Source organism: Haliotis cracherodii, unplaced genomic scaffold (assembly GCF_022045235.1).
Source record: "Haliotis cracherodii isolate W230 unplaced genomic scaffold, xgHalCrac1.p SCAF_6, whole genome shotgun sequence".
Classification (NCBI taxonomy): Eukaryota; Metazoa; Mollusca; class Gastropoda; order Lepetellida; family Haliotidae; genus Haliotis; species Haliotis cracherodii.
This window is the reverse complement of record NW_027266319.1, coordinates 62,255,561-62,275,540: the sequence shown is the minus strand read 5'-3', so window position 1 is coordinate 62,275,540 and position 19,980 is coordinate 62,255,561. Positions and strand designations below refer to the sequence as shown.

Below are 19,980 nucleotides of genomic sequence, written 5' to 3'. Positions count from 1 at the left end.
AAACCATTATTTTTTCAAGCCTTTGAAAAGGATTTGGAAGTGATACACATAAGGAAGAGAATTTATGGATGTCAACTTCTTTATTCTGTGGAACACCAATTATGTTTTCCTCATAATAAAGAGTGAGTGAGTGAGTACGGTTTTACGCCGCTTTTGGCAATATTCCAGCAATATCACGGCGGGGGGACACCAGAAACGGGCTTCACACATTGTACCCATGTCGGGAATCGAACCCGGGTCTTCGGCGTGACGATCGAACGCTTTAACCACTAGGCTACCCGACCGCCACTTCATAATAAAGAAGTTGACATCCATAAATTCTCTTCCTTATTATATTTTCATATTTTAAACCATTATGATGACGTCATGTTACCGCTGCTGTTGATTCCGAGACAGGAATTCACTGACAATTTTGAACACGCCTTGTTACAAGCAAAACTGACGCACATATAGGTTATCATTCAAAATTAGAGAAACTTTTATGCCCAATGGAATCTGTTTCGACCTATAATTAAGACTGGTTATTCTCTGGTGTTATATATCACGATACACATGGCCGAGTTTCCGCTGAGTTTTGGGGTGGTTGTCAAGTCTCCACAATGTCTACATAGTGTCTAACTGGTCTTCATCGAAGTCCCACATACAACTATTACACCTTCCTGTTAAATGTATTGCTGTAAGATGGGAGCAAATTTATTTTTTTCTAATATTTTTCACACCATGTTTCTATACTTTTCGTTTTAAATCCCAGGACCACCCATCACCCTTGAAACTGTAATTGTTGGCAGAGTCGGTTAAGTGATGAATCTAATTATCTTATTCAAATTTAATAATTGTTATCCAAAAGAAATTTGAATTTTTTAAAAATATTTGTCTCCGGTTAACCTTGGTTAGGTGTTAAATGATGAAATTCCTTGAACACAAACAATGACATCTAAATAAGTCAGTCAATCCCTCCATCAGTCAGTCATCTCCAAGTTTGCCCATGTATCTGGGGGCCTGTTGTCTTTACGATCATGTTTAGAGCTTTCAAAGAAGATGCTCTAATTTAAAAGAAGAAGAATTCTAACGTTCAAATGATTAACTTGCGACTATCATCATGTTAGGAGAGTACAATCGTTTTCTCATAAACACACAAAACAGCTTCTGTTTCTGGAAGGCACAAAGAACTCATCCTGTTTTATTTGTGATTCAAGAGCAGAGAAGGAAACCAGATTTTGGCAACAACCTGTGTAGTTGGGGGGGGGGGGGAGGGGAGGCAAGACATGGTTTTGGTTTGGTTTGTTGTTTAACGCCGCACTCAGCAATATTCCAGCTATATGATGGCGGTCTGTAAATAAGAGTCTGGACCAGACAATCCAGTGATTGACAACATGAGCATCGATCCACGCAATCGGGACTGATGACATGCATCAACCAAGAAAGAGAGCCTGACCACCCGTTCCTGTTAGTAGCCCTTTACGACAAGCATAATTGCCATTTATGGCAAGCATGGGTTGCTGAAGAGACCTATTCTACCCCGGATCTTTATGGGCCAGCAAGACATGGAGTGAGTGAGTGAGTGAGCATTGTTTAACGCCACACTTGGCAATATTCCAGCTATATGATGGCGGTCTATAAATAATCAAGTTTGGACCAGACAATCCAGTCATTGACATCATGAGCATCGATCGATTGACATCATGAGCATTGAACATCAGCTAGCCTGACCACCCGATTATGTGAGTCGCCTCTTTCGACAGCCATAGTCGCCATTTACAGCAAGTATGGGTTGCTGAAGACCTATTCTACCCCAGATCTTCACGGGTTGTGTGACTGAGTCACATAGATATAAGTGATTAAAGTGAGTGAGTGAGTGAGGTTTTACGCCGCTTTTAGCATTATTCCAGCAATATCACGGCGGGGGACACCACAAATGGGCTTCACACATTGTACCCATGTCGGGAATCGAACCCAGGCCATCGGTGTGAGGAGCGAACGCTTTAACCACTAGGCTACCCAACTGCCCCTAGAAATGGGTTTAACATCGCGTCCAAGATTATTGCACTTTGAAAGCAAACTTCGGACAGATGCCAATTTTATAGTGAAAGCCCACTCAGATAACCTTACCGCAGTTTAACATGAATACCCTACTCAGATACTCATACACAGTATACTGACTCTGAGCCGACCAGTCTTTGACTTAGCGCCTTGATGCCGAGCTCCAGACAGGATAACAACAGGTACCATCTTTTAACTTCTTTAGGTATGACGCGGATGGGGATCTAACTCCGGACCTTCCTCTCTCGGGGTGGACGCTCTACCACTACACCTACAGTTTCTCTAAAGTGAGTCACAATCACATCATTATGCAGTGTTACACTAAATATAGGAACTACTTCCTGACTTCCAAATACCCAGCCTATCAGTTGTTTCAAATTTAGAAAGAGATAAAGTAGATTTTAAGAAATAAGTATCAAATGAGTCAAAGTTGCTGTGACCTGAATTAAACTCTTGCGCTTCGAACCAGGATTGAAACAAAAATAGGAAATGGAAACAACGTGGAAACAACGTCCCATGTGAATCCCCCAAAACAGCAGTGTATCCAACACCCTTTTTATCAACAGATGTATATGTTGGATCAAGGGTTAATGTTTTTACAAACGCTCTATCATAATGTCCAAACACGAGTAAATAAGCTGGTTTTGTGCTGCGGATCAATGATGCCAGACTTGTAGATCAGAATCACATTCTGTGAACACGGTCTTAAATAACGCGAGTTGGAAGAAGCATGTCCTCAACATGAAGGAGAAACCATTGCCATTTTCACCAACTGCATGCAATCCGACACGTAAAAGAGAGGAATCTAGACTGGATTTGTTCTGTTTGTTTATAGCTTCCTTTATTCATTTATCATGCTTATTGATATTTCTTTCCCTTTTGGGGTATAAGAAATTAAGATTCCAGTTATATCACAGCATGTCAGATTAATGTGGGAGGAAAGCCATAAGTGATGCAGGTCTCAGACGTCTACTACTTCGGGTATGGTGCTGACAAACCGAGAAATGTCCTCAGGGAGGACAGGATTTGAACACATGATCAGATTTCTGTTTGTTTGTTTGTTGTTTAACGCCACACTCAGCAATATTACAGCTATATGACGGCAGTCTGTAAATAATCGAGTCTGGACCAGACAATCCAGTGATTGACATCACGAGCATCGATCCACGCAGTCTAAAGCACTGCAATATGCTGTGCAGTTGAGTCCCTTGGGCACATAAATTTTTGACGTGTCCAAGGGCCACACAACTGCACAGTGAATTACAGTGCCTTAGACGACTGGGCCATCCGAGCCCCCTTTTTACTTTATAAAGCAAAAAGCCCACGATTAATACATCTATCACTTACACAACACAGCGCTGGAAAGGTTTGATTATTTCACACTTATATTGCTGCTGACATAGATACCTCCTGCGGCCATCTGTTTTCAAATGATTCCTTTTTTCAATGGAGGAGAAGTACAGCTGCTCTTATTCATTTTCCAAGATGCAGATTTTTACAAAATTTCATTCAGTTTCATATCTGTGTAATATATTCACGCAGGAGGCATTTCCTGTTTCATCATTTTATCAGTCACTATGCATAGAGGCCGAATAACAAACAAAGCCGTTTGATTTATGTCTCTTTGTTTGTTGTTTAACGCAGTACTCAGCAATATTCCAGCTCTGTAAATTATCAAGTCTGGACCAGACAACCCAATGATTGATATTGTGAGTGAGTGAATTTGTTTTTACACCGCTTTAGCAATATTCCAGCAATATCACGGCGGGGGACACCAGAAATGGTCTTCACACATGTCGGGATTTGAACCCGGGTCTTAAGCGTGACGAGCCAACGCTTAAACCATGAGGCTACCCAGCCGCCCCGATGGAAAGATCCACTCTGATAGGTACGATGAGAGAACAACAAAACAAAAGTTAAAACAAAAATACCAACAAAAAGATCTTACAAAAAAGCATTTTGTACTTCTCGTTTATAATTTGGCCAAATTTATGTTAGTTTTCTTTCTGAAAGAAGGTAATTGGTCTGTCTTCGGTCAACAGATGATGAGGAAACATACTCCTCTAAAGAAAAATGTTGCGACATGATGCTGAGGTATAAATGAATTTCTATCCTGTTTGATACGAATGCTGGCTTTATAACAATAACCGGGCCATGCACACAACTGTCCTGTGAAGGCAGCCAATAAACAAGCAACAATCATTGAATGTGTGAAGATGCCTTTCTCCGATCTCACAATGCAATGTCAACCCAATGATTAGGAGGTTGAATTAAATTTAGTATTTAGGAAGTTCTTTATGAAAATACTTCATGCCAATTTTCTCAAATACCCTTTTGAATTTCTGACGACACAGCACATCACAGTTGTCTTCTCCATATTCATTGTGAGGTGAGGTGAAATTTGGCTTAAGGTCGCGTCCAAGATTATTGCACTGATATAGCCACGTCCATGCACGTGTGTGTGTGTGTGTGTGGCTGCTTGTACTAGTACGGACTGATGCCGATTTATAGTGCTAGCTTACTGAGATACCATGCCGCAGTTTAACATGAATACCCCACTCAGACACAGTATACTGACTCCGAGCCAACCAGTCCTTGTTTTAGACCCTTAATGTCGAGCGCCAGACAGGGTAACAACAAGTACCATCTTTTAACATCTATGTGAGTTTCAACAAGCATCACTGGTAGATAATCTCCCATCCTGATCAGTCAGCTTCATGCAAGAGGAAGTCACAGTAGACTTGCATTAATCTCTTGTGAAATTTAATCAAATTTTAACAGCTAAATTCTAAAAAACTCAACAACTTATAAGATTAATGTCCCCAAGTACAAAGGAAAATTATTAGTTAATGAAAAAGTAATACTAATTCAAAGAATTAATAGTTCAACTCTTTAAGAAATTAAAAAGTAAATTCTTAAAAACATATATTAAATTTTTTTTTAACTTATTGCTTCCCTTTGAAAAGACCTGAGCATTCTTGGATCTGTCAGGCCATTTAAACTTCTTAATACCATGATACAACAACTGGAATTCCTTTATCAATCTGTTTGACATGAGTTTTCCATAAGAGCAGACTCAAAGCAAGGCTATAAGTGGTATGTTCCTGGCATGATAAGACCAACTTCTGACCTCCAGCTATACTTCACCACTACAGTCCAGGGAGGCGTGGGGCCGACTTGTGCACCTGACATTTGAGCCGATATCGAGACAAGATCGTATTTACATATGTTGTATGGAGGAAGGAGCCGGGGAGTATTGACTGAGGGAATGTGTCAGTCAACGCCACTGTCCTCATTCCTTGTGCACGGCCCTGTCCTCGGTTTCCATTTTGAATTCACTTCATGAATATACATTCTGTGCCTGCTACACCCAGCACTAATTACTGCTGGTGACCAGGTTTAACTGTGATACCCTCTGTGAATTATTGTCTCCCAGGGATATGGCATCCTTACAGGTTCATTAGATTTGACAAGAAACATTTTAGGAAGGAATGGATGTCTTTGTTCCTCTCATCATATCACGATGCTGAGACTTGCACAAGTCTCTAAGGCAATAATTATTTGTTTCAATATTTCTAGAATATGTTGGTTGGTTTGTTGTTTAACGCCGCACTCAGCAATATTCAAGCTACATGACGGGGTCTGTAAATAATCGAGTCTGGACCAGACAATCCAGTGATTAATATCATGAGCATCGATCCACGCAATTGGGATCGAGACATGCATCAACCAAGTCAGTGAGCCTGACCACCTGATCCCGTTAGTCGCCTTTTACGACAAGCATGGGTTGCTGACGACCTATTCTACCTCGGAATCTTCACGGGTCTCTAGAATATGTAAATAAGAACAAGTTGTCCCTATAGGAGATTGTATTGTCCACATATCTAGACTTGCATATTAGGAGGATAGAAATACAACTCATTCTTGGACTTTTCTTTCAGTACATACAGCCTTGGAGCAAGGCTACACCATCCAGTACAATGAAGCACATCAAAGCCTGAAGTCCGGTATCTTGGCAATACAGACAACATACCCTTTTTATACTGTGTAATCAAATAATCAAATCTGTGACAAGTGTAATTCAGATATGGACTTATTTCTTCAAATGCACAGGAAACGTGATTCATATAAAGTATAAGGAAGTTTCTATGCAACAATGACGTCTGCTCCTGACGTCTGCCCTTATATGACATAGAGCAAACATGGACATAATCGTTGATAAACATTATGCATTTATGATTAAATGTCAAATGTATTAGCGTGAACACTGCACAAACCCTAAAATGAAGATAGACTGGAATAAGGGGGTATAACGACTATTGTTATATTTTCTATAAGGAATGCAATGCCATGACGAACATAAATTTCTATAGAAGAGACCAGAATATAGAATGACAACTTAAATGACGATGCCAAATCTCTGGCAATGTCACTGCCAAAAGTGTCAAAAGATTATTTATGATATCTTCTCCAGAAGATCTGCCCTCACTAATACATAGCCTATTGTGTTGTATACCTGGAGTATGTTCTGTACAATAAATATCGTGAATCTTTAATCTTGAATCTCGCAATGACTTCCAGAAATAATGCCAGCACTACAAACAGTAGCTACAAGTGTTCATCTAGCTTGTATTCAGCACAATTTTACCTCACATTGCCATGGCTTTAGTTGTTTAACGCCGCACTCAGCAATATTATAGCTATATGTCAGCCGTCTGTAAATAAGACAATCAAGGACCAGACAATCAAGTGATTGACATCATGAGCATCGATCCACGCAATTGAGATCGATGACATGCATCAACCGAGTCAGCAAGCCTGACCACCCGATCCGTTAGTCGCCTTTTACGGCAAGCATCATCTTCTCGAGGCAAGAGAGTTAACTGACTAAAAAAAGTCCAGTTTCAACCCTTGCCGAACAAGGCTGGAATGGACCAATCAGATTCCACCTGTCGTATGACTTGCATTTGTTTCGAACAAAATTGCGGCGCCCAGTCAAGACAATCCAATTGATCATCAAGATCTATATTGTGATAAAACAGGTCTTACATCGCGAAATGCATCAAATCACGTGAGCACCTTCATTAAAAACATGAAAAGGTTTGGAAAATATCTCTTGACAACGAGTTGGCCGTGCACATGCTTTGCAAATCCTGCAATCGACTGAAATCTGCACGACACTTTACGAACCGGATTTCGATTCTGTTGTGTGATTTTGATTGGACTATGCATAGACTCCTTAGTCCAGCCAAAATGTAACTCCATAATACCACCCTAGTTCAGCAAGGATGGAAACTGGAATTTCTTATAAAGTCGGTTAACACCTTTGCCGCGGGAAGATGGGCAAGCATGGGCTGCTGAAGACCCTGGATAAGACCCCAGATCTTCGGGTCCCATGGCTTTAGTAGAGCTCCAGACAAGCTGCATACTTGGGTAAAATACGCAAACTGCTTGACCATTTTTCAACTAATTGAGATTGGTTGCGTACAAATACACATGAATCCATTGTACCATTCTTACTCTATCATAAGCATGTGTTTATGAATCATTATCAAATAGTGATGATACCAGGTGTCCACGAAAAAGGTGAACTTTATCCAGCCCCATTGGTTGAACCCATCACAAACACATGCAAAGGCAAGTAATTATTCCTGATAAATCACGGGAACATATGCATTTATACAAGTCAAAATCAGACATCATGGCTGTTGAAGCGTCATACTTCGAAATGTCCTCCACGTCTACCAAAATAAAACACATAAGTGAATCAGTACAAGTCTAAATCACCAATTCTTATCAACATGATCAGATGTATTTTCTTTTCAATCTCGAAAGCCATAAATAGAGCAAAAGTGCAAAACCCACAGAAACCATTGAGAATGTGTGCTGATGCTGACATTATTCGTTCTGCCACAGGCCCAATCAGTGTGACCAAACACTCACTGCTCTGCTGTTAATTGGTTTCCCTCCAGCACATGCATGGAAGCTCATGCAGTACAGGAAATCATATCGGTGATCACGATAATAATCTCTCCCGGCTTCAACACTGGAGAGCAAGGACTCTCATGTCCCAGTCCCAAGTCCTTATGCAATGGTACATTAACTAATTCATCCACGCCCTTTTGAAAGCACAGCTCACATTAATGAAATCACTTCGAGAGCAAGAACTGTTTTCCAATTTTTTCACCCATCTCATTTTATTAACATGGAAATGAGGCAAACTAGAAATTGTATTCAACTGATGCATCACATCCTAATTTCATAATTAATAGATGACATTAATAAATTGAAAATTTACTTTTTATATCGCATCAAAAAATTTCTATATAGTTCATGTACTAATTGTCATGACAGGTTAATATATAACAACACAACTAGTTAATCAAGTTGTATGGCCCTCAGAGAAATGAGTAGACTGTTGTGGACTTTGATGTGTAAAATGAGGTGTGTCACCAATGGCTGCCCAGGTCGACAGGAAGTTGAGGAGGAAATGCTACACACCAGAACGGCATTGTGGGATGTAGGTCAACCGCTTACACATGACACAACTGTGACTGCAAGCAGGATCCTTAACCTCAACGTATTTAAAACTGCACGTTTTGATAGAAAGAAAAATATTTATTTCAGGCTAAAAAGAAAAGCAAACATATCTAAAATATTAACACTTTTTCAAAATTCTCTCGCGTGTTGAAGTTTTATAACTTAAAAATTATTTTTTCACATTTGACAAAATATCAGTTTCCATATTCTTCTGTTCAAACAATGATAAATACATGCTTAAACATGGTAGTGGTTTTATTTTGTTTTCATTATTCACAATCAGACTTTACCAATTACTTTTAACCAATATTCAATAATGATCCAAGGTGGATTCAAGACAACCAGGTTCCTGATAAAAAAATGTCCACTAAAAATATACTTCTGCAAAAACGTAGAAAAGATTGGTAAAGTCTTTAATGAGTCACATTAATACAAGGTACCGTATTCGACGTAATAAGCACCACGCTCAAATAAGTGCCCACGGCGATATTTGCTAATATATTGACAAGTGAACAATCCCAATTAGCACCCCTTCCGATTGATCAATGTACACAAGACTTATTTATTCGCGTATACTACGCACTCGTGTGTTATATGCACCCTTAATTATGGTCAATTAAATTCTGGAATAATATATCTGTCGTATATAAACATTTCAGGCTGTCCGCATAAACCACGAAATTAATCTTTCAAGTCTTTTTTTCACCAAAATAATATTCTAATAAGAGCCCCATATTTCTAATTTTGAGAGCACCCTGGGTGCTTATTACGTCGAATACGGTATTTTACTTTGTAATGAGTGAGATTCTATGCATCTTCCTGAGGCAAGGGCGTTAACTGACTGACTAAACAAGTCCAGTTTCCACCCTTGCCGAAGTAGACCAGAATTTCTGGGCTGGACAGATGAGTCTATGCATAGTTCAATCAAAATCATGTAACAAACCAGATGTTCATAGACAAGAAGGATTTTAACTTGCAGATTTCATTCTTCTGCCAACTGGTCCTCCACAGATATTTTTCAAATCTGTTCATGTTTTTAATCAAGGTGCTCAAGTAATTTGATGCTCTTCGTGGGGTGAGACAGTTTTATCACGATATACATCTTGATTATCAATCAGATCATCTTGACTGAGTGCCGCCATTTTGTTAGATATGAGTGAGGGAATCTGATTGGTCAATAGGAGGGACATAAGTCGTAATAGCCACTGGTGGCGCTACCATCGAGCCTGGAAATTAAAGCTAGTTTGGCCAGGGTGGAAACTGGACTTTTCTAGTCAGTTACCACTCTTGCCTCGGGAAGATTGGTCCTGTGCCCCTTTCTGTATCTGGCAGTACATCCTTACAACATTTCCGTGCTTCAAAATAAAATATTAACATAAAATCATACAAATGGAAAACAAAAAGTCTTTCAGACCATGAAACATTTCTTGTTATCAATATCATTACACAGAAAATGGCAGGTCATTTACAGTGTTGAAAACAAACTTGAAGTTAACCTTACGATGTAGGTGTCCTTAGATTTGAATATTACAGCAACAAACCTCAGCCACCCTAGGACCCCCTTTAATTTTGGCCACTGATATACACTCCTTGCATTTGGAAAAGTTAAACCACATGGTATTACATCTGCATTGAGTTAAAAACCAAAAAGACTCGCATCACACGTCATCACCTACGTGAATGAACAAACACAAGCAACCAGGGTGAGTCACTTTTTTGCCTTGAGAAATTAAACTAAGACGTCAACATTACCTATCAAAATTAACACACCACATTCTTTTACACTTTTAAAACTGAACAACAAACGCTTCAAAGAACAGGGAGTCCCTTCAAGCTTCCAAACCTTCAAACAAACGAGTGTCCTAATGGGATCTGACTGGTAAAAAAAGACAATGGTGACGAGGTTGTGGGTCGCCCTGACCCAGGAGGTTCAGTCCCCCCCCCACCCCACCCCACCCCACCCCTCCCACATTCCAGGTTTGTGTTAGGGCCTGCAATCCTATCCACAGTGGACAGACACACCAGTGCCTCGTGAGTTCAGGCCTCCCCTCATCTAAATATTGACACATGGCCGGGATTCCACCTCCTTGCCGGCTCAGCTTCCAACTGGCACAAACAAGGAGCATCTGCCTGTCGTACTTATTTTTCATTATTCGACACTGGTTATTGTGAGCAACATTGATCATAACTGACAATCCCAGGTTTTGTTTCCGGTCAATAATTTGTGAAAGTTTGTGATTGTTCACTCTCAACAAAACTTATGGTCTATAACACTGAAGTCAGAGTTTTTCAGCAACCAGATTATGAAAGTGAAGGCCTCATTGCATCAATATTGAGGTGCACATTTTTGACCAATTCAAACAAACAGATGACTTCAAACACTGTAACATCCAGACTGCCCTACCTTGCTACAAAATATCATCTTCCAGAAGCAAAGGATTTAACTGACTGTATAAGTCCAGTTTCCACCCTTGCCTAACTAGGCTGGAATTATGGAGTTATATTTTGGCTGGAGTAGTCATTGCATAGTCCACTCCAAATCGCGTAACAAAATCAACATCCCGTTCGCAAACTGATGTGCAGATTTCGGTCGATCACAGGATTTGCAAAGTATGTGTACCGCCAACTCAATGTGAACAGATATTTTCCAAATCTTTTCATTTTTTAAATCAAGGTGCTCACGTGATTTGATGTACTTCGTGAAGTAAGACCCGTATTATTTCAATACAGATTTTTATTATCGATCTAATCATCTTGACTGGGCACCGCCATTTTATCTGAAGCTGAGTGAGTGAGTGAGTGAGTGTTTGGGGGGGGGGCTTGTGGTGCCATAAGCATTATCATAACTGGGACACAAGACAAAATTTCAAAATTTTGGGGTGTTTATGGTGAGAGCCATCAGATTTTAACAAATTTGTGGTCACTAAAATTTGCGGAAAGTCGCGAATCTGCAGAAGATTCTCATTCCTGCATATAGCACACAAATAGGGAACACAACCCAGAGTCTCAGCCAGACAAACACTCCCACTACTGGCCAACCCCACCGCCCCATCACAAGGAGGAATTAACCACCGATGTATATATTCTTAACAACATCAGCCATTAACTCCACCCTGACACGACGTCATTAATCCACACTAGGATGCTTTGTCAGGAGAGACTTCCTTGTCGTATTGCCTGAAAATTTGCTCATAACAAGGAGTGTAGTCGTTCTTGTCACATTTCATCCCAGATTAATAACTTATCCTGTTGTTTACAGGAAGTGCTAGATCAAGTTTTCTTCTTCATCGATAAAAACAGACATGTCAGACTTAAACAGATAACAGTAAAACACAAATTACACAGAAAACAATGGGGTTTGATGGAATCTGAAATACTTTAGATCGCATCCAAAAGGACTACCGGAAAAAGGAACAGAAACAATCCAACCCTGTTGAGCCTGATGTAAAACTTCAAGATTTAATGAGTCGTTAACACCCAAAAACAGCAAACCCCAGCTATCCAGGCCCCCCGAAACTTAACACAGCTGGGATTAGTTCTGAGAAACAATTATTCCTAAATTAAAAAACAATGCAGAATAAGTGATGGAAATACAGCCTGCCTACCTACCCAACCCAAGACTTTCAACTTGAACAAGATTGACATGTTCACTGAATACTTATCTGTTCCCATTATCAATACAAAACATTTCACTGTTGAGCTGGCTATATATCTTAAGTTTCCGACACCTTCAAGGAATAGTTCTATATTGTGAATTCAACAAGCTTAAAGTGTTTGTTTGTCTGCTCAAAGCTTCAGATTCAATTTGAGTTTTTGCAACAAATCAAGCCTACAGAGTGTCCTTGTCATGTTACAGTAATAATAGTTCTACTTTTTTTAATTCAACTACTGGTTAAAGTGTTTGCTGTCTGTCCAAACCTTTAGGTTCAATTCTAGTTTTTGAAACGAACAACCCCACCACGTGTCCTGTTCATGTCACAGTTTGAAAATTGCTGACATCAGCATAAAACACTCACCACTCATTTCAAAATTGCAAAACCCGTATGTCCAGAGTGTCGTTTATCTAACGTAATTGTATTCTGGGTGAAAACTAACTGTTAGGGAGAATACAGACTTGGTTGGGATGACTATATTCTTGTTTATGGCCTATTAACATTGACAAGCAATAATTACAAAACATAATTGAGATACATTCACACAATGCTTTGATAACCTGTTTCCAAAGCAACCAAGCATACAAGTATATTTATATATCCTTCTTGACACTTCCTGGTGTGAAGTGGTTGTGACATCTCTCTCCTCCTACAGTCTGACACCTCTGGAACAGCCTGATAACATCCCCCACTCAACTGTCCTCAGTTCAGATTAGCAAGCGGGGCACGGGTGGCCCAGTCGTCTAAGGCGCCATGATTCGCTGTGCAGAGTTGCGTCCCTTGGGCACGCCAGAAACCTATGATTGTGGGTTCGAATCCCGGTTCGCCCCGATTATGTTTCTAGGTTTGTCAGCACCATACCCGTGCTCGTAGGTTTCACCGAAGTGGTAAATGTCTGAGGCCTGCATCGCTTCGGGCTTTCCTCCCACATTAAGCTGACATGCCATGATATAACTGTAATACAGTTAAAAGCGGCGTTAAACCCAACTCACTCACTCACTCAGATTAGAAAGACAACAGTGAGTGAGTGGGCCGGTGAGTGGATGATTGGGTATATTTTTCCCACATTTTTTTTCTATTGGGCTAATACAAATAAACACCTGTTCATAATTCCCTTGTTAGTATGATTACCGGGGCTCTGCTGCTAGGTTTGTTTTAGTGAGAGTGAGTGAGTGAGTTTGGTTAAATTTCACTTTGAAGAGTATTCCAGTCATATAATTAAAAGGAGACTATGCTTGTCGTAAGAGGCGACTAACGGGATCAGGTCGGGCTCTCTGACGTGACATGGATGTCATCGATCCCAATTGCATGGATCAATGCTCCTGATGCCAATCACTGGATTGTCTGGTCCAGATTCAAATATTTACAGACCACTGTCATATACCTCGAATATTGCTGAGTGCGGCATTAAACAACAAACAAACAAAACAAACAAACCAGTCATATCACAGCTGTCAGCTAAAGTGGGAGGACAGACCGAAGTGATGCTGGTCTTTGACGTCAACCACTTTGGAAAATCCCAAAGCATGGGTATGGTGCTGACAAACCTAGAAACATAATTAGGCGAACCTGGATTTGAATCCACGATCTTATGTTTCTGGCGTGCCCGAATCGCAGCGCCTTCGACTCCTGAGTTTTTTAATCTGGGGAACCACAAATCCTTATCTCTTAACGTTAGGGTTATGGTACTGCCATGCTTACTGTGGCCCATAAGTGAACACTGCTATATCCGGGGATGACGTGAGTCAGTGACCCGATCTACACACATCTGCTGGTTTTCCATGTAAATATAAAGGCTAATCAGGAAAACGAAACTTGCTCTACAGTTCGAGGAAACAATAGGTGGGATACCAGTTACACTTGAAAGGTCAATGTTATCAATTCTTAACGAAACAACCTAATGATGTACAAGTCTTTGTTCCACCCAAACTGGTCAGAAGTGAAGCTAAAATAGTACGACTTTAAAATTTTCCCATTCTCCATGGTTGGTTGGTTTGGTTGGTTGGTTTGTTGTTTAACGCCGCACTCAGCAATATTCCAGCTATATGAAGGCGGTCTGTAAATAATCGAGTCTGGACCAGACAATCCAGTGATTGATATCATGAGCATCCATCCACGCAATTGGGATCGATGCCAAGTCAGCGAGCTTGACCACCCGTTACCGTTAGTCGCCTTTTACGACAAGCATAGTCACCTTTTACGGCAAGCATGGGTTGCTGAAGACCTATTCTACCCCGGAATCTTCACGGGGCCCATTCTCCATGGACCATAGCTTAGTCTCTGTAAATACTTTTGAAAAAACCAAACAAGCAAATTGAAAAGGAGCCCTAGTGAGAAGGGAGATTCCAAACCTGTGGAAATCTATACCTGTTTTATGGAGGGCTATAGCATAACAGTAAGGGATTGGGTGGAAGGGAACATAATATGGTTTAGGAACTGTGCAACAGACTACAAGGACCAATCACTGTGGTGCTACAGCAAGGTTTGAAATTCCAATGCCAATCTCACAGTTAAAATCCAATCTCATTAAACTTAGATGCTAGTGCTCGCTACCACTACACAAAGATCTGAGGACATCCCATTACAGGTCACGTCAGAACGACCTTTCATCCAACCAATCAGACGTCACTTACGAGACTGCGACAGTGAATGTCCGGTAGAGCTATATAGTCATGCAACCTTGAAAAGGTTAACACAGGGTATACCGAATGAAAGTTACTGGCTGTACAACTGACTCTGAATGCCAAACATGGTCCATCTCTCGCTTCCGTGGGATAAACATTTGAAATAGAAGACTTTGCGTAGCCAGTGGGAAGTCTCTGCCATCTATCAGACATTCCAGAATTTCAATAGTATTTCCAGTATGTCAATATATTGGCAAATATCGCCGTGGGCGCTTATGAGAACGGGGCGCTTTTACGTCGAATACGGTATCTGTTTTAACATGACTGTTTTTGTATGCTTATGTGTCGTTTAGTCCTAGAACAGTGTGGTTTGAAATAATATTTATATATGCCTTGTAATGTTAATTTTGAGAAAATACATTCATTCAGTAAACAATGTAATGTAACACGTGGCTTGGGTGCCTTACAAGGAAACAACATTCACTGGCTTATACAATCTCATTAAGATCAGATCTTGGTTCTAGCTACCACTAAACAAAGATCTGAGGACATCACACATCCCAATGTCAGACCGACCTTTCAACCGACCAATCAGAGTGTCGCTTACCAGATCAGGAAAGTGACAGTCGGAATCTAATTTCCTAGGACAGGTCAGCCTGAGGTATTCTGAACAACAGTTACAGACTGTATGGCTGATTCAGTCAAAACTGTTGTCTATGTAACGCTTCAATGGGATATACATTTGAATGCAAGAGAAGTACTGCCATACAATCTCAGACATCTAGTAGACATTCCGGAATTTCCTTTTTTATTCAGGTTTCATTATTGAACTAATATATTTTTCAAAGTATGAAATGGATGTTGCCATTTTGAAACTAGTGCCCATAAGCTCAAGAAAGTGATTGGCTAATGTCGACTTAAAGGAAGTCATTTCATTGGTCGTTCAAAGTTCATGAAAGGTCATACTGATGTGACCTGTAATGAGATGTCCTGAGATCTATGAGAGCACTAGGAAATTAACACCCGTGAATAGGTCTTCAGCAACCCATGCTTGTCGTAAGAGCCGACTAACAGAATCGCTGACTTGGTTGATGCATGTCATCGTATCCCAATTGTGTGGATCAATGCTCATGATGTAGAACACTTAATTGTCTGGTCCAGACTCGATTATTTACAGACCGCCGTCACGTAGCCAGAATATTGCTGAGTGCAGAGGTTATCAACAAACAAAACTAGCTAATAAGACTCAGTCAGGTTAAACAAAACTTCCTCTTGACAAATAATGTGAAGCTAGTGAGAAATGTACTTCACACAACTTAACTGGACAAAAACATAGGAAATGATGAACAAGTTCAATGAACAGATCTTCAAATAATTTTCACTTACAATTCTAAAGTTTACACATAAACATCTTCATAAGGATTCAAAAACAGGAGATCTGAACAATACGTAACTACTTTTTTAGAACTTCACAAACTGACATTAAAATATGCTGAAGTAATTTAGCAAAGAAACACAATGCTTCAGATTGCCTGGGGTCGGTGTCACAAATTCTTGAAAAACCAACGTCTCCAATTATATTGGTCCCCCGGCACAATAAATCTGAGATCCAGCTCATCAGCTTCCCAGTAATTGGTCTCTGGAGCCAGCCATATTCACTGACCAAAGAGACAATTATTTGCTGTTGTGATCAGAAATGTGTTTTCTTGTCAACAAAACAGTGAAGTTTTTTTTATCTGGTGGGTTCACTGCTTTTCCAAATAATTTCAGATTACAGGTGAGGTGAAATGGGGTTTAACGTTGCGTCCAAGATTATTGCACTTATATAGCAACGTGCCTGTATGTGTGTGTGTTTGTGTGGCTGCTTGTACTAGTTCGGACTGATGCCGATATATAGTGCTAGCTCACTGAGATACCATGCCGCAGTTTAACATGAATACCCCACTCAGACACAGTATACTGACTCTGAGCCAACCAGTCCTTGTTATAGCCCCTTCATGCCGAGCGCCAGACAGGGTAACAACAAGTACCATCTTTTAACGTTTTTTTGTATCAAACCCTGAACCTTCCGCTCTCCGGGCGCACGCTCTACCACTAGACCACGGAGGCGGTCTGTCATGTTAGGGAATATATTACCTTGAAACTTTGTAAGGATATCTTATTTCTCAATAATTTCTGGTTACAAGAATATCAAACATGTTATCAAAAATCTGTTCCCTTTCTTTTTTCTATTCAGTATACCATCATCTTTGTGTGTGTCTTTTTAACATATTTTACATTTTTATGTAGGGTGGGTATTTTGTCATGTTGGGAAAAATATCGCCTTGAGGCACTTTGTTGAGATATCCATATTAAAGTGCAATGAGAAATATGTACATTTGATATCAAGAAAGATAATGCCAGAGTTTACTCTAATAAGATCAATACAATACTCCCAGGTTTCAATAAGGTACACCTAACTCTCCAAGGACTTTGCCTCCATCATCAATGTTGACTCCAAACATTTCATAAATATAAGTCAGCAATCTCAACAGAATCAGATCTTAGTTCTCGCTACTGCCATCAGGGTTAGAAACGAACAGTTTTTGTCCACTTGTCCTTATAATGATAACATACAGCAACACCCCCAAATGGGCCAATTTCTACTAGTCCTTAGGATACCTTTACTATTGGGCAGTTTGGTAAGGACTATAGGACTCGTGCCAATTCTAACGCTGGCCATACAAAGATCTGATTATGGGTCACGTCAGAACAACCTTTAACGGACCAATGAAATGACCAACAAGAAGTTGATATTAACCAACCAGAAAGCAGGTAGCTTTCTCGAGCTATACAGTGTGATTTTCAAACTGGCGACTTGCATGCCAGATTACACTTTGAACAATATTTTGACAAAATTTTCAATTCAAAATTTGAAACTGAACATGAAAATAATTCCGGAATGTCTACTAGATGTCTGAGATTGTATGGCAGTACTTTCCATGGGTTATGCAAAGTCTCTTGCATTCAAATGTATATCCCATTGAAGCGTTACATAGACAACAGTTTTGACTGAATCAGCCATACAGTCTGTAACTGTTGTTCAGAATACCTCAGGCTGACCTGTCCTAGGAAATTAGATTCCGACTGTCACTTTCCTGATCTGGTAAGTGACACTCTGATTGGTCAGTTGAAAGGTCGGTCTGACATTGGGATGTGTGATGTCCTCAGATCTTTGTTTAGTGGTAGCGAGAACCAAGATCTGATCTTAATGAGACTGTATAAGCCAGTGAATGTTCTTTCCTTGTAAGGCACCCAAGCCACGTGTTACATTACATTGTTTACTGAAAGAATGTATTTTCTCAAAATTAACATTACAAGGCATAAATAAATATTATTTTAAACCACACTGTTCTAGGACAAAACGACATATAAGCATACAAAAACAGTCATTTGAAAACAGATACCGTATTGGACGTAATAAGCGCCCCGCACTAATAAGCGCCCGTGGCGATATTTGCTAATATACTGACTAGTGAACAATCCCAATTAGCACCCCTTCCGATTGATCAATGTACACAAGACTTATTTATTCGCGTATAATACGCACTCGTGTGTTATAAGCACCCTTAATTATGGGCAATTAAATTCGGGGAAAATATATCTGTCGTATATAAGCATTTCAGGCTGTCAGCATAAACCACAAAATTTATCTTTTTTTTCACCAAAATAATATTCCAATAAGAGCCCCCTATTTCTAATTTTAGAATAATTACGGTACTCTTACGGTACTTGCAGCTGTCATTATTTCAACAACTTGAAGTCATGAATCATTTTGAATGTTTATTCTTTACCCATATGGAAAAGAAAATCCATAAAATAAGCAATAAAATTGGTTCATTCTACACTGAGAAATAAGATATTGCATATCATAATGTGTGGTCACAAATATGCTGATGTTTCCACATAGCCTTTCTCACAGTCTGTACTGAATGATGTACAAGTCACCTGATGTATAATAATTCTTTCCTTACAGTAAGCAAGTCTATATAAGCGGATAAGTAAGGATGATAGTCTTTTTTTAGGACAACTTGTTCTTATTACTTATATAATCTACAAATGATGATTTAAACTACTAATTATTGCCTTAGAGACCTGTGCAAGTCTAGTTTCCCCACGACAACGGATGGTATGGAATACGTGGGTTATTTCCTTGAACATGATGAAACACATGATTATGAGAAGCACTTACTTCATCTGTTTCACGATGGTACTTTTCCCTGATTCACCTGCACCTGAAACACAAACACATTACTCATGAACAACTTCCTGGCCCAACAACATAACTGTCATCATAATATATTTCCTGGTCTTCCTGTGTCTCTTGAGAGAGAGAACATTGCTCAGTCTTTGGCACATCTGCAATATGTGATATCTTAAAAATATAAATATTAAACATTGGAGACAAAAGGTGAGTGCGAAAAAGTTGTTTTTCACCATACTCAGCAATATTTCCACCACACAATGTACATATGAATGAAGTTGGAATCAGTCAACCTGATGGGAGATAGCAATGGAACACAAAAAGCCCAGTTACACATCATTCCAATCTGATTTCAATGTTAATTTGGTGACCTGTTCTGCCCTGAAACAATCACAAGAAGGCAGGCATGGAGTACTGGGAGCTATTCTGCCCTGAAATACCCACAGGAGGGCAAGCATATGTTACTGGAGACCCACTTTGCCCCAGACACTCAACATGTACCGGAGACCCACTCTGCCCCAGACACTCAACATGTACTGGAGACCCACTCTGCCCCAGACACTCAACATGTACTGGAGACCCACTCTGCCCCAGACACTCAACATGTACCAGAGACCCACTCTGCCCCAGACACTCAACATGGACTGGAGACCCACTCTGTACCAGACACTCAACATGGACTGGAGACCTACTCTGCCCCAGACACTCAACATGTACTGGAGACCCACTCTGCCCCAGACACTCAACATGTACTGGAGACCTACTCTGTACCAGACACTCAACATGTACCGGAGACCTACTCTGTACCAGACACTCAACATGTACTGGAGACCTACTCGGTACCAGACACTCAACATGTACTGGAGACCTACTCTGTACC

General features: G+C 40.1%; 1 protein-coding gene across 1 annotated transcript in view; it reads right to left on the bottom strand.

The window, feature by feature from the left end:
- Window positions 1–19,980, bottom strand: part of LOC139446718 (guanine nucleotide-binding protein G(i) subunit alpha) — a 79,002-nt gene that overhangs the window by 42,825 nt on the left and 16,197 nt on the right. Inside the window, exon 2 of the mRNA XM_071228011.1 lies at window positions 19,089–19,131. Within this exon, the coding sequence (XP_071084112.1) occupies window positions 19,089–19,131 (43 nt within the window). The remainder of the gene's footprint in view (window positions 1–19,088; window positions 19,132–19,980) is intronic.